General features: G+C 48.0%; 1 protein-coding gene and 1 pseudogene across 1 annotated transcript in view; one reads left to right on the forward strand and one right to left on the reverse strand.

The window, feature by feature from the left end:
* Nucleotides 1-206: 206 nt before the first annotated feature.
* Nucleotides 207-384, reverse strand: LOC117869116 (annotated as a pseudogene).
* Nucleotides 385-2,366: 1,982 nt separating this feature from the next.
* Nucleotides 2,367-15,332, forward strand: part of LOC117869001 (ceramide synthase 4-like) — a 56,724-nt gene continuing 43,758 nt past the window's right edge. The window contains exon 1 of the mRNA XM_034755452.1: nt 2,367-2,566. Coding sequence (XP_034611343.1) covers nt 2,370-2,566 — 197 coding nt within the window. The 5' untranslated portion in view covers nt 2,367-2,369. The remainder of the gene's footprint in view (nt 2,567-15,332) is intronic.

The following is a 15,332-nucleotide window of genomic DNA, read 5'->3' on the forward strand; positions in this document are numbered from 1 at the left end:
GGAGGAGTGATTAAGAGAAATTCTACATCCTGGTGGGTAGGACACTCCCCCAGGATGTAGGGAGACCCCACTTAAAGTTCCTCCTCCATCTCCAGCAGAGCAAGGACTTGACTCCGGGTCTCCCATATCCCACGTGAGCACCCTGGACTTCTCTGGCCCTCATCTTTGGCAGAAAATAACATTGCTCTGAAAGGTCTCTGTTTCGTTCCAATGTGGAATGAAAACAAATTTCAAACCCTCAACATTTTTCATGAAGTTTAATCCTTGTTTTCCAGCCAGCTCTATAAGTGAGTGGGATATATGATAACAATGAAAGATTTCAACTAGCAATAATCACACCTCAGATTAACCTCATTGGCTGTGATACTACCACTGTATTACTTTGCACTTGACAGCAATCATGTCAGATATAGCAATTTCATTTGCAGACATGGTTAGCATAGTTTAAAAATCTCATGCTTTTCCTTTATTCATGTAGGTCTGCAGGACACAATGAATACTGATCCCAATACTCAGTTTGCTAAGAGTCACATCCTCCTTTGCAGAGATCTGCTTCAACTAGCCCAGCATTCATTAAAATTAAGAAACTAAAAACTCCATTGGCAGCATAAGGAATGTAAAGATATGGATGTTTTTTACTGATGATGAATTAAAAATTAATATGTGTTTTAATACAGCCAAATGCAAGATGATGCATCTAGGGACAAAGTATGTAGATCACACCTACAAGATCGGGGACGGTATCCTGGAAAGTAGCGACTCTGAAGAGGATGTAGAGAGAACGGTGGAAATCGACTGACCATGAGCTCCCAGTGTGATGGCCTAACAGGGTGAACATGATTTGTGAATGTAGAAACGGGAATAGCAAAGAGGAGTAGGAAGGTAGTATTACTTGGGTGTAAGGCATTAATGAGACCATTACCTGAATACTGTGTCCAGTTCTAGTGTTCACACTTCAGAAAGAAGGTGGAAAAATGGCAAAGGATTCGGAGCAGAGCTCCAAGAGGGTTCAAGGTCTGGAGAACCTGCCTTACAGTAATTGCTCTGGAGCCTCTTCTGGAACCCGGATGTGTTACCATTCCGGGAATGCTGCATCCTCCTCCTCTCTTTCTCCTCTAAGGCTGCTGAGGCGCACGTGTGCTGAGGTGAAATATTCCTGGGCAGTCCTCTCTATATTTGGGGATTTTAGTTCTTGGGGTAGATACCCAGAGCATTGGCTGGTGCCTATAGTTGTATTTTAAAAATGTGAAGGAATTAATAAAATAAACACCCTCCACACGTCAACCTTTCTAGGCAGAGTTATTGCTGTTGGATGACTGTGAAAGTGTGGGGGATTAACAGGGAAGTGCTGGATACCTTGGGGAATGGGTGTATAAATGTGTAGAAATTATAATGTGCAGAGATGAATATATTGGTTGGCTTTGCAGGGTGTTGGCCCCAGGCACCGCACCCCACCCCACCCACAGAGGGACTCTACAGTCATCCTGCTTCATTTTCCAGTTTAGCTCTCCATTAAACCCATACACACCTAGGAGTTATAAAATACCACTCCCCCTCTTCTGGCCTGACTTACCGAGCCATTACAAAGTAAATGCATGAGGGAGACTTAGGCAATGCAACTCTCTATGGGCACCTCACTGTCCTCTGCACCTTTGAAAACACTACTTGACTGTAAATTTATCTGCATTTGAGGGCTGAGATGTCTGTGCTGATTGGGGAGCAGACTGAACTGTCTGCCAACAACATTGTTTTGTTTGGGATATTAAAAAAAAACAAAAAGGAGCGAGCTACTAGACAGAGAAAAGGAGAGAGAACAGCTACCCATGCAGGCATGGGGCTTGAAGGGATGAAGAGGACACCAGCCACTGCTTAGTTAGAGCTCTGGCAGCAAAAGTTTGGGAATTGCTAATCTAGAACAGCAGGTCCCAAAGAGCAGGGTGTGCCTCTCGAAGAGTTGCGGGGGCAGGGGAAGCACAGAACAGCAGCGGTTCAAGTCCCCCTTGCTGTTCTGCTAACACAGAGGCGTTGAAGAGGTTGGGGTAATCTTAGCTTTCAAAAAAGTTTGGGACATGTTGTTCTAGAGAGTGAGGGTTATTGTAATCAATGCGCCTTTGCTCATGCTGGAGATAATGATAGCCTGGTTCTGCCAAAATCAGGACACTTGCATGATGCAACTCAAGCATTTTAGGCCGTGAGCCAATAACTTTCTGTAAAATATCTGTCTGATGAAAATCTACTAATGACTCAACAGTGTGTTGAGAGCTGACTGCACCCACCTGTTTTCCTTTAAAGGGATGATTGGTTGTTACATTCCCATACAGTAATATCTCCCGTCTCACTGCAGGTGATTGTGTGATCTGACGCAGCTCATGCTGTTTTCTGTTCCATCTAGGATGGTGCTGTCTCTAGATAAATGGTTTTGGTGGCACGAATACTGGTTCCCACCAGGATTCACCTGGGAGGACATAAAGGAATCTGGGAGTATCTCATACCCCAAACCTCGAGATCTCCTGCACATCGTGCCCTATGCCCTGCTCTTAGTTGGTGTCCGATATCTCTTTCAAAGGTAAGCCAGTTTTTTTCCCATTGCACTTTCTTGATTCATCTAGCATTTTACTGCTAGCTTTTCTTCAGGACACTCCTTTTCCACTGCTCGGTGGTGATTGCATGGCAGAATTGAGTCCTCAGTAGTTTATATTAAGCTAAAGTGACTCAGACAACCCTAGTGTTCGAAGCTGTTTACAGTCAGCATAGAAACTGAACAGCAAAGTCCATTGTGCATATGCACCTCAATGCTCTAAAGCAGGGATTCTCAAACTTCATTGCACCGTGACCTCCTTCTGACAACAAAAACTACTACACTCATCCCCCCTGATTGAACTAACCTCATTATCTCTAGCCTGACTCACTTTTGCTTGCATATTTATACCTGCCTCTGGAAATTTCCACTACATGCATCCGACGAAGCGGGTATTCACCCACGAAAGCTCATGCTCCAATATATCTGTTAGGGTATGTCTACACTACGAAATTAGTTCGAATTTATAGAAGCCGGTTTTATTGAAATCGGTTGTATACAGCCGATTGTGTATGTCCACACAATAAAATGCTCTAGGTGCTCTAGTCGGCAGACCGCGTCCACAGTACGAGGCTAGCGTCGACTTCCGGAGCATTGCACTATGGGTAGCTATCCCACAGCTATCCCACAGTTCCCGCAGTCTCCGCCGCCCCTTGGAATTCTGGGTTGAGATCCCAATGCCCGGATGATGCAAAACAGTGTCGCGGGCGGTTCTGGGTACATGTCGTCAGGCCCCTCCCTCCCCCGTCACAGCAACGGCAGACAATAGATTCGCACCTTTTTACCTGGGTTACCTGGGTTACCTGTGCAGACAACATGGAGCCCGCTCAGCACAGCTGAGCTCACCGTCACCATATGTCCTCTTGGTGCCGGCAGACGTGGGACTGCATTGCTACACAGCAGCAGCTGCTAACTGCCTTTTGGCGGTAGACGGTGCAGTAGACTGGTAGCCTTCATCGGCGATCTGGGTGCTGGCAGCCGTGGGGCTTGCCTTTTGGGAGTAAATGGTGTATTATGACTGTTAGCCGGCCTATTACAAGTCGGGTCATCGCACGTTAGCAGAGTCTTCCCTGAGCAGCAGCTCGTGCAATAGGCCTGAAGACCATCGTCATACACCGCCCCGTATTTGCTGCCAAGCACCCAGAAAGATGCCGAGGGCTATCAGTCACGCTGCACCGTCGTCTTAAGATGTAAAAAAATAGATTTTCTCTGTATTCATTTGCTTCCCCCTCCCTCCGTCAAATCAACGGCCTGCTAAACCCAGGGTTTTCAGTTTAATCTTTGGGGGGGGACCAGTCTGTGACAGTTGTTTGTGTCTCTCCCTGATGCACAGTCACCGTTCTTTATTTTAATTCCCTGTGCCTGTACGCCATGTCGTCACTCGGCCCCCCTCCCTCCTTCCCCTAGGCCGTCAGATACTACGTTTGCACCACAGCTCGAGCCGAGAAGCGGTTCGCGCCTTTTCTTTGAATTCTGGGTTGAGATCCCAATGCCCGGATGATGCAAAACAGTGTCGCGGGCGGTTCTGGGTACATGTCGTCAGGCCCCTCCCCCCTCGTCACAGCAACGGCAGACAATAGATTCGCGCCTTTTTACCTGGGTTACCTGTGCAGACAACATACCACGGCAAGCATGGAGCCCGCTCAGCTCAGCTGAGCTCACCGTCACCATATGTCCTCTGGGTGCCGGCAGACGTGGGACTGCATTGCTACACAGCAGCAGCTGCTAACTGCCTTTTGGCGGTAGACGGTGTAGCATGAGTGATAGCCGTGGGGCTGGCAGCCGTAGTGCTGCATTGCACCAGCCCCTTCCAGGCGATGGTATATTATGACTGGTATCCGTCATCATCATACTGGTATGGCTGTCAATCATGGCCACCTGGGCAGACATGCTACTGTTTTGATGATGACGGTTACCAGTCATAATATACTATTTTCTGCCAATTGCCCAATATTGTCTGCTAAGCACCCAGAAGAGGCCGAGGGCGATGCTGGGTGCTGGCGGACGTGGGGCTGGCAGACGTGGGGCTGCATTGCTACACAGCAGCAGCCCCTTGCCTTTTGGCAGATGATGGTATATTATGATTGGTACCCATCATCATCATACTGGTATGGCTGTCACTCATGCTGCAGCGTCGGCTGCCACCTTAAGATGTAAAAAATAGATTTGTTCTGTGTTCATTTGCTTCCCCTTCCTCCGTGAAATCAACGGCCTGCTAAGCCCAGGGTTCCCAGTTTAATCTTTGGGGGGACCATTCTGTGTGACAGTTGTTTGTGTTTCTCCCTGTTCCTGTACCTGTACGCCATGTCGTCACTCGGCCCTCCCTCCCTCCCTCCCTCCCGCCGTCCTTCTCCTGGTCCATCAGATACTACTTTCGCGCCTTTTTTCTGACCAGGCGCCATAGCTAGCACTGGGATCATGGAGCCCGCTCAGATCACCGCGGCAATTATGAGCACTATGAACACCACGCGCATTGTCCTGGAGTATATGCAGAGCCAGAACATGCCAAGGCAAAACCCGGACCAGGCGAGGAGGCGATTGCAGCGCGGCGACGAGAGTGATGAGGAAATTGACATGGACATAGACCTCTCACAAGGCACAGGCCCCAGCAATGTGGAAATCATGGTGTCACTGGGGCAGGTTGATACCGTGGAACGCCGATTCTGGGCCCGGGAAACAAGCACAGACTGGTGGGATCGCATCATGCTGCAGGTATGGGACGATTCCCAGTGGCTGCGAAACTTTCGCATGCGTAAGGCCACTTTCATGGAACTTTGTGACTTGCTTTCCCCTGCCCTGAAACGCCAGGATACCAAGATGAGAGCAGCCCTCACAGTTGAGAAGCGAGTGGCGATAGCCCTGTGGAAGCTTGCAACGCCAGACAGCTACCGGTCAGTCGGGAATCAATTTGGAGTGGGCAAATCTACGGTGGGGGCTGCTGTGATCCAATTTGCCAGGGCAATGAAAGACCTGGTGATAGCAAGGGTAGTGACTCTGGGCAACGTGCAGTCAATAGTGGATGGTTTTGCTGAAATGGGATTCCCAAACTGTGGCGGGGCCATAGACGGAACCCATATCCCTATCTTGTCACCGGAGCACCAAGCCACCGACTACGTAAACCGCAAGGGGTACTTTTCAATGCTGCTGCAAGCCCTGGTGGATCACAAGGGACGTTTCACCAACATCAACGTGGGATGGCCGGGAAAGGTACATGATGCTCGCGTCTTCAGGAACTCTGCTCTGTTTCGAAAGCTGGAGGAAGGGACTTTCTTCCCGGACCAGAAAGTGACCATTGGGGATGTTGAAATGCCTATCGTGATCCTTGGGGACCCAGCCTACCCCTTAATGCCATGGCTCATGAAGCCATACACAGGCAGCCTGGACAGGAGTCAGGACCTGTTCAACTACAGGCTGAACAAGTGCCGAATGGTGGTGGAATGTGCATTTGGACGTCTAAAAGCGCGCTGGCGCAGCTTACTGACTCGCTCAGACCTCAGCGAAAAGAATATCCCCATTGTTATTGCTGCTTGCTGTGCGCTCCACAATATCTGTGAGAGTAAGGGGGAGACCTTTATGGCGGGGTGGGAGGTTGAGGCAACTCGCCTGGCCGCTGATTACGCGCAGCCAGACACCAGGGCGGTTAGAGGAGCACAGCAGAGCGCGGTGCGCATCAGAGAAGCTTTGAAAACGAGTTTTGTGACTGGCCAGGCTACTGTGTGAAACTTCTGTTTGTTTCTCCTTGATGAACCCTCCAACCCCCCCCCCGACCCGGTTCACTCTACTTCCCTGTAAACCAACCACCCCACCCCACCCTCCCCTCCCCTCCCGCTTGCAGAGGCAATAAAGTCATTGTTTTTTCACATTCATGCATTCTTTATTAGTTCCTTACAGAGGTAGGGGGATAATTGCCAAGGTAGCCTGGGATGGGTGGGGGAGGAGGGATGGAAAAGGACACACTGCATTTTAAAACTTTAACTCTTATTGAAGGCCAGCCTTCTGATGCTTGGGCGATCATCTGGGGTGGAGTGACTGGGTGGACGGAGGCCCCCCCACCGTGTTCTTGGGCGTCTGGGTGAGGAGGCTATGGAACTTGGGGAGGAGGGCTGTTGGTTACACAGGGGCTGTAGCGGCGGTCTCTGCTCCTGCTGCCTTTCCTGCAACTCAACCATACGCTCGAGCATATAACTTTGATGCTCCAGCAGACGGAGCATTGCCTCTTGCCGTCTGTCTGCAAGCTGACGCCACCTATCGTCTTCAGCCCGCCACTTGCTCTGTTCTTCCCGCGATTCAGCCCGCCACCTCTCCTCTCGTTCATATTGGGCTTTTCTCATCTCCAACATTGACTGCCTCCACGCATTCTGCTGTGCTCTATCAGCCTGGGCGGACATCTGCAGCTCCGTGAACATCTCGTCCCTCGTCTTACGTTTTCTCTTTCTAATGTTCACAAGCCTCTGCGAAGGAGAAACATTTGCAGCTGGTGGAGGAGAAGGGAGAGGTGGTTAAAAAAGACACATTTTAGGGAACAATGGGTACACTCTTTCATTACAAGGTCGCATATTTCGGCTTGCAGGCAGCCATCGTAGGCCACAGTGTTTTGGCTTTTTTAACCTTCTTAACATGAGGGAAAGGTTGCAAACAGCAGCGCATTTCCCATATCAAGGATGAATTGGGTTGTCCATTTAAAATGGGGTTTCAATGTAAAAGGAGGGGGCTGCGGTTTCCCAGTTAACATGCGGCACAAACACAAGTAAACCCCCCCCCCCCCCACACACACACACACGATTCTCTGGGATGATCACTTCACCCCTCCCCCCCACCGCGTGGTTAACAGCGGGGAACATTTCTGGTCAGAAGAGCAGGAACGGGCGCCTCTGAATGTCCCCTTAATAAAATCACCCCATTTCAACCAGGAGAGCTTTCTGAAGATGTTCCTGGAGGATTTCCGCTCCATCCCCATACACGTTAACAGACTTGCTTGCTTTTTTTTTGTAATGTTTACAAATATTTACAAAGTTACACTCACCAGAGGTCTCCTGTGTGCCCTGAGGGTCTTGGGTGAGTTCGGGGGTTACTGGTTCCAGGTCCAGGGTCACAAACATATCCTGGCTGTTGGGGAAACCGGTTTCTCCGCTTCCTTGCTGCTGTGAGCTACCTACAGTACCTCCATCGTCATCTTCCTCGTTCCCCGAACCGTCTTCCCTGTGTGTTTCTCCAGTGAGAGAGTCATAGCACACGGTTGGGGTAGTGGTGGCTGCACCCCCTAGGATCGCATGCAGCTCCGCGTAGTAGCGGCAAGTTTGCGGCTCTGCCCCGGACCTTCCGTTTGCTTCTCTGGCTTTGTGGTAGGCTTGCCGTAGCTCCTTAATTTTCACGCGGCACTGCTGTGTGTCCCTGTTATGGCCTCCGTCCTTCATGGCCTTGGAGATCTTTTCTAATACTTTTCCATTTCTTTTACTGCTACGGAGTTCAGCTATCACTGCTTCATCTCCCCATATGGCGAGCAGATCTCGTACCTCCCGTTCGGTCCATGCTGGAGCTCTTTTGCGATCCTGGGAGGACTCCATGACGGTTACCTGTGCTGATGAGCTCTGCGTGGTCACCTGTGCTCTCCACGCTGGGCAAACAGGAAATGAAATTCAAACCTTCGCGGGTCTTTTCCTGTCTACCTGGTCAGTGCATCTGAGTTGAGAGCGCTGTCCAGAGCGGTCACAATGAAGCACTGTGGGATAGCTCCCGGAGGCCAATAACATCGAATTCCGTCCACACTACCCCAATTCCGACCCGCAAAGGCCGGTTTTATCGCTAATCCCCTCGTCGGAGGTGGTGTAAAGAAACCGGTTTAAAGGGCCCTTTTAGTCGAAAGAAAGGGCCTCGTTGTGTGGACGTGTCCAGGCTTAATTCGGTTTAACGCTGCTAAAGTCGACCTAAACCCGTAGTGTAGACCAGGCCTAAGTCTATAAGGTGCCACAGGACTCTTTGCTGCTTTTACAGATCCAGACTAACATGGCTCCCCCTCTGATACTTGACAATTTATTAATGATACTTGTAGCCAGTCTTTGCCACACAATTCACAATTCACAATTTGCCCTTATTCAAAATGGCCACAATTTCCTATAACTTACAATAGGATTGAAGCCATCTATTGAGATTGAAAGTATTTATGCCCTCAGGGAAGATGGCTCCTATTTCACCAAGGCCTGGGCATGTGCCAGTAAGGTTGCCCCTGGTAAAAAGGCCTACATCTCCCATTGTTTCCTTTCAGGCTCAAGTCAGGATGCCTCAGGAGAGATGGCCATTTTCTCTTTGTGGTGGTTACAAAGCTGGACTTGTGACAAGCCCCAGCTCAGCCACCGGGGGTGGCTGCCAGAGCTCCTGGGGGAGAGATGTAATGTCCTCTGCCAAAGTTGGATTCTCTCCTCGGGGTGTAGCTTCAAAAGATTGAGTCTGAAGGTGGGAATTTGTACTCACCTCCCCCCAGATATTTCCTAGGAAATCCAGTTAATTTTGTTTGTCCCAACAGTTTTTTTTTTCTTGTGTGGCATATTGTTTAAAATAGTCCTTTGAAATTCAAAACACTACACAGGGTTTACATTGGCCAGGGCTTGGTATACAGAGACCTCAGCCTGCTTAATGCCATGGCAAATACATCATTAAAAATCCTTTTAATCTTTTATTAAGGGTAAAGAAAAGCAGGGAAAACAAGTTAAAGCATTTGAAATGTAAAGTATTATATCAAGCTTTCATTTTAAAAACATCCCTTGTTCCCTCTCCCTTTAGCTGGAGAGTCTTTAGAAGGGAGAAAAATCCCCATCAGACAGTCTCTTAGTTGGTATCACAGATGGTGAGAACTGTCCTTTGGGAGAAAGAAGAAGTGAGCCGAGATGGGCTGGAACTGTTGTTGTTGCTGCTGTTGTTAGAGTCTGATCCCAGGTGATGGTTGGGATTCAGCTGGAGCCGCTGGAGGTGGTGGTGTCATCTGGGTCCCTCTGTCTGGCCCGACCAGGTCAGGACAGCTCTGAGGATTAGGACAAAGAAGCTCCGGGGTCGCAGGAGATGATAGGGGTGGCAGTGATGATGATAGGCCTGTCAGTGAAGCTCTCTCCAATAGACAACAATTTTTCTCCCAAAGTCTTTTTCTTTAAGGACCCACAAAAGGACCCCCACATTATTTTGTCCACCAGTTAGGCCTAGTTTCCGGCACACTAGTTTTGGATCACTGATTTCTGGTTCCACGTTGTTCTTGCTTGCCAGGCATGATCTTAATATAGTCCTTGAATTATATCAGTAGGCTTTTTTGGTTGGACTAGTTCAGTCTTTCTTCCTTTCGTACCTTTCAACATCACCATTTGTTATTATAGGTTATTGTGACATATTGTGAACTTTCACATACTTTGTAAAGTTGGGCTCACAATTATAGTAAATGTGTAGGTCTAATTGTCACAACAGAACACAGCTGCTACTGGTGTCCCATAGGTTCCCAGACCTATATGGCACTAGGCTGTGTACTTCAATGGTGGCAGCCAAACTCATCACAGAGTGGTGTGGGAAAGTATCCTGCTGCAGAGGAAGATACAAGGCAGCCATCCCTTGAAACCTTTGGGAGTGGATTGCAGATACTCTATGAAAGTTTCATCACAATCTCTCAGGAGGATACAAGGTGCACAGGCTGAGGATCTCTCGAGATGTCTAGATAGACTTATGTGTAGTGCTGGGGAGGAGCCGGTGGTCGTGGTACATGTAGGTACCAATGACATAGAGAAGGGTAGGAGAGACGTCCTGGAGGCCAAATTTAGGCTGCTAGAAAAGAGACTGAAATCCAGGACCTCTATGGTGGCATTCTCAGAAATGTTTCCAGTTCCACGTGCAGGACCAGGTAGTCAGGCAGAGCTTCAGAATCTCAATGCGTGGATGGGACAATGGTGTAGAGAGGAGTGGTTTAGATTTATTAGGAACTGGGGAAACTTTTGGGGTAGGGAGAGCCTATACAGGAAGGATGGGCTCCACCTAAACCAAAGTGGATCCAGACTGCTGGCACTAAACATTAAAAAGGTTGCAGAGCAGTTTTTAAACGAAGAGATGGGGGAAAGTCGATTGCTGCAGAGGAGCACATGGATCAGACAGAGACTTTTCTTAGAGGAGAGTCTATTGATAGATTTCAGAGTGTTAGTCGTGTTAGTCTGTATCAGCAAAAAGAACGAGGAGTACTTGTGTCACCTTAGAGACTACAAATTTATTATGCCCAAATAAATGTGTTAGTCTCTAAGGTGCCACAAGTACTCCCCGTTCTTTTTTCTATTGATAGAGATTCTCTAGGTTCTAGTCAGGAGGAGAGGATGGAAGAGGATAAAGTATGGGCCAGATCAGATGAGAAACATTCACATAAAAAAGAATCTGACACATCAGAAAAGGGCAGACAAATAAACAGTGACAAGTTTTTAAAGTGCTTGTACACAAATGCTAGAAGTCTAAACAATAAGACGGGTGAACTAGAGTGCCTCATGTTAAAGGAGAGTATTGATATAATTGGCATCACAGAAACCTGGTGGAGTGAGGACAATCAATGGGACACAATCATTCGGGGGTACAAAATATATCGGAAGGACAGAACAGGTCATGCAGGGGCGGGGGAAGGGAGTGGCACTATATGTGAAAGAAAATGTAAAATCAAATGAAGTAAAAATCTTAAATGAAGCCACATGTTCCATAGAATCTCTATGGATAATAATTTTATGCTCTAATAAGAATGTAACAGTAGGGATCTATTATTGACCACCTGACCAGGACAGTGATAGTGACGATGAAATGCTAAGGGAGATTAGAGAGGCTATCAAAATAAAGAACTCAATAAACAGTGGGGTATTTCAATGATCCCCATATTGACTGGGTACATGTCACCTCAGGACGAAATGCAGAGACAAAATTTCTCAATACTTTAAATGACTGCTTCTTGGAGCAACTGGTACGGGAACCCACAAGGGGAGAGGCAATTCTCTATTTAGTTCTGAGTGGAGCGAAGGATCTGATCCAAGAGGTAACTGTAATAGGACCGCTTGGAAATAGTGACCGTAATATAACATTTAACATCCCTGTGGTGGGAAGAACACCTCAGCAGCCCAACACTTTGGCATTTAATTTCAGAAAGGGGAACTATGCAAAAATGAAGGGGTTAGTTAAACAGAAATTAAAAGGTACAGTGACTAGAGTGAAATCCCTGCAAGCTGCATGGACACTTTTCAAAGGCACTATAATAGAGGCCCAACTTAAATGTATATCCCAAATTAAAAAACACAGTAAAAGAACTAAAAAAGAGCCACCATGGCTTAACAACCATGTAAAAGAAGCAGTGAGAGATAAAAAGGCATCTTTTAAAAAGTGGAAGTCAAATCCTAGTGAAGTAAATAGAAAGGAGCATAAACACTGCCAAATTAAGTGTAAAAATGTGATAAGAAAAGCCAAAAAGGAGCTTGAAGAACAGCTAGCCAAAAACTCAAAAGGTAATAACAAAATGTTTTTTAAGTACATGGGAAGCAGGAATCCTGCTAAACAACAAGTGAGGCCTCTGGACAATCGAGATACAAAAGGAGCACTTAAAGACGATAAAGTAATTGTGGAGAAACTTAATGAATTCTTTGCTTCAGTCTTCACGGCTGAGGATGTTAGGGAGATTCCCAAATCTGAGCCGACATTTGTAGGTGACAAATCTGAGGAACTGTCACAGATTGAGGTGTCACTAGAGAAGGTTTTGGAATTAATTGATAAACTTAACAGTAACAAGTCACCAGGACCAGATGGTATCACCCAAGAGTTCTGAAAGAACTCAAATGTGAAATTGAGGAACTATTAACTATGGTTTGTAACCTGTCCTTTAAATCAGCTTCTGTACCCAAAGATAGCTAATGTAATGCCAATATTTAAAAAGGTCTCTAGAGGTGATCCCAGCAATTACAGACCACTAAGTCTAATGTCAGTACTGGACAAATTCATTGAAACAATTTGTGGGAAGGGATAGCTCAGTGGTTTGAGCATTGGCCTACTAAAGCCAAGGTTGTGAGCTCTATCCTTGAGGGGGCCACTTAGAGATCTGGGGCAAAAATAGTACTTGGTCCTGCTAGTGAAGGCAGGGGGCTGGCCTTGATAACCTTTCAAGGTCTGTTCTAGGAGATAGGATATCTCCATTAATTTTTTTTTTTTTAGTAAAGAATAAAATTGTCAGACACATAGAAGAGCATAAATTGTTGAACAAAAGTCAACATGGTTTCTGTAAAGGGAAATCATGTCTTACTAATCTATTAGAGTTCTTTGAAGGGGTCAACAAACATGTGGACAAGGGGGATCCAGTGGACATAGTGTACTTAGATTTCCAGAAAGCGTTTGACAAGGTCCCTCACCAAAGGATCTTATGTAAATTAAGCTGCCATGGGATAAAAGGGAAGGTCCTTTCATGGATTGAGAATTGGTTAAAAGACAGGGAACAAAGGGTAGGAATAAATGGTAAATTTTCAGAATGGAGAAGGGTAAGTAGTGGTGTTCCCCAAGGGTCAGTCCTAGGACCAATCCTATTCAGCTTATTCATAAATGATCTGGAGAAAAGGGTAAAAAGTGAGGTGGCAAAGTTTGGAGATGATACTAAACTGCTCAAGATAGTTAAGTCCGAAGCAGACTGTGAAGAACTTCAAAAAGAGCTCACAAAACTAAGTGATTGGGCAACAAAATGGCAAATGAAATTTAATGTGGATAAATATAAAATAATGCACATTGGAAAAATTAACCCCAACTATACATACAATATGATCGGGGCTAATTTAGCTACAACTAATCAGGAAAGAGATCTTGGTGTCATCATGGATAGTTCTCTGAATACGTCCACGCAGTGTGCAGCAGCAGTCAAAAAAGTGAACAGGATGTTAGGAATCATTAAAAAGGGGCTAGAGAATAAGACTGAGAATATCTTATTGCCCTTATATAAATCCATGGTACACCCACATCTTGAATATTGCGTACAGATGTGGTTTCCTCATCTCAAAAAAGATATACTGGCATTAGAAAAGGTTCAGAGAAGGGCAATGTAACAGGGTGCTGGCTAGGAGATCCAAGCCAGGCCCCTGTTAGCCCAACTCCGCTTAAAAGGAGGATTAGTTAGGACTGGCAGGGGAGGCCACGCCCTAATCACCTCAGGGGGTGCACCTGCGGGCCTGAGTGGCCAGCCTGCTATATAAAGCTGGCTGGGAGGAAGCAAGGGAGAGACAGGAAAGGGAGAAGCAAGGTGCCCTAGATTCCTGCTGGCAGGAGAAGCTAGCAGTCTCCCAAGGTGTTGGTCTGTAAGATATGTAAATAGTAGGTGGTGGGGATAGGCACAAACAATAAAAGAGCACTGGTGCATGTACTTTGGAGTGATCTCCGACTGAGTTTGTGGAGGGGCTGGGAGAAGGCACCACTACATGTTGGGGCTTGTCCAGGATTCGGAGCCAGCGACCGTGGTTGGCGACCCTGGACATGGAGGAGACCCTAAAATGGCTGGTAATGCAGCAGGCTCTGTGGAACGTCCAGCTGTCCCACCAGACGGAGAAGCAGACATTCCTGACCTGGCAGGCGGAACAGCAACGGAGCCTGAAGGACTTTGTCAGGGAGCAGACCAATGCACAAGCACAGCTCCTCCAGTGGCTGGTGAGTCCTGCGACGGGCGAAGGCACCCAACCCCCGGGCTGGGGGCTGTGTAAAATGAGCCTGGCGGATGACCCGGATGTGTTCCTGGGGACATTTGAGCGGGTAGCTATGGGAGGCAGGTGGGAGAAGACAACCTGGACTCTCCAGCTTGTGCTGTACTTGGTGGGAGAGGCTCAAGCGTCCTACATGGTCCTGAGTGAGAAGCACACCCAGGATTTATGAGACCGTACGGGCTGCCATTTTGGACTGTGTGGGCCTGTCAGCCGAGTGCTATTGGCAGAAATTCCGGGCCATGCGCTGGATGGTGGCCGTATGGCCGCGAGCATTTACCCAGAGGCTAGTAGACTGGGCAACCCGGTGGTTAAGGCCAGAGATGCATGCCACAGCAGAGATTATGGACAGTTTAGTCCTGGAACAATTGTTACAAAGCCTCCCCGAGGCCATACGGGTCTGGGTGAGGCGACACCAGCCAGGTACTCTGGAGGCAGCGGTCAGATTGACCAAAGAATACATCAAGGCTGAGGGACCCCAGAGGGAGGACCGGCCCTGGAAGGAAAGGTTGCGTGGGAGAAGACAATCTGAACCAGTTTCCGGGGTGGCCCAGGGGACGAAGGGCGAGGCCCAAGGGGAACCCGAATGAGCAGCCAGGCTAAGCTGCTGTCAATGTGGAAAGCCAGGACATATAAAACGGAACTGCCCGGAGGTGGAGTGGGGGTAGGCCGAGTTCTGTGGGTGGACCCAGGTAGAGGGGCAGGCAGGGAGAAAACCCCAAGCCAGCCTACTGGATACAGCATCCGGCTGTATGCTTGTGCAGCAAGGGTTGGTAAAACACCATTGGCTGGTCAGGGGGGCGAGAATGGCCCTTGGCTGCATAAATGGGGATAAAAAGTTTTGCCAGGTGACCCAGGTACCCCTGGAAGTGAGGGGCCGCTTCAGGTGGAAGCGGATGTGGGTCTTGGAGGAGCTACTGTATCCGGTGGTGGTGGGCAGGGACTGTGGCCCACCACCGTGAAGGGAGGGTGGGGGTACCCAGGTTATGGAGGGCGTACCACCCGCACCAGAAGGCTGCGAGATGTGAGGATGGCAAGGG

Source organism: Trachemys scripta, chromosome 22 (assembly GCF_013100865.1).
Source record: "Trachemys scripta elegans isolate TJP31775 chromosome 22, CAS_Tse_1.0, whole genome shotgun sequence".
NCBI lineage: Eukaryota > Metazoa > Chordata > Testudines > Emydidae > Trachemys > Trachemys scripta.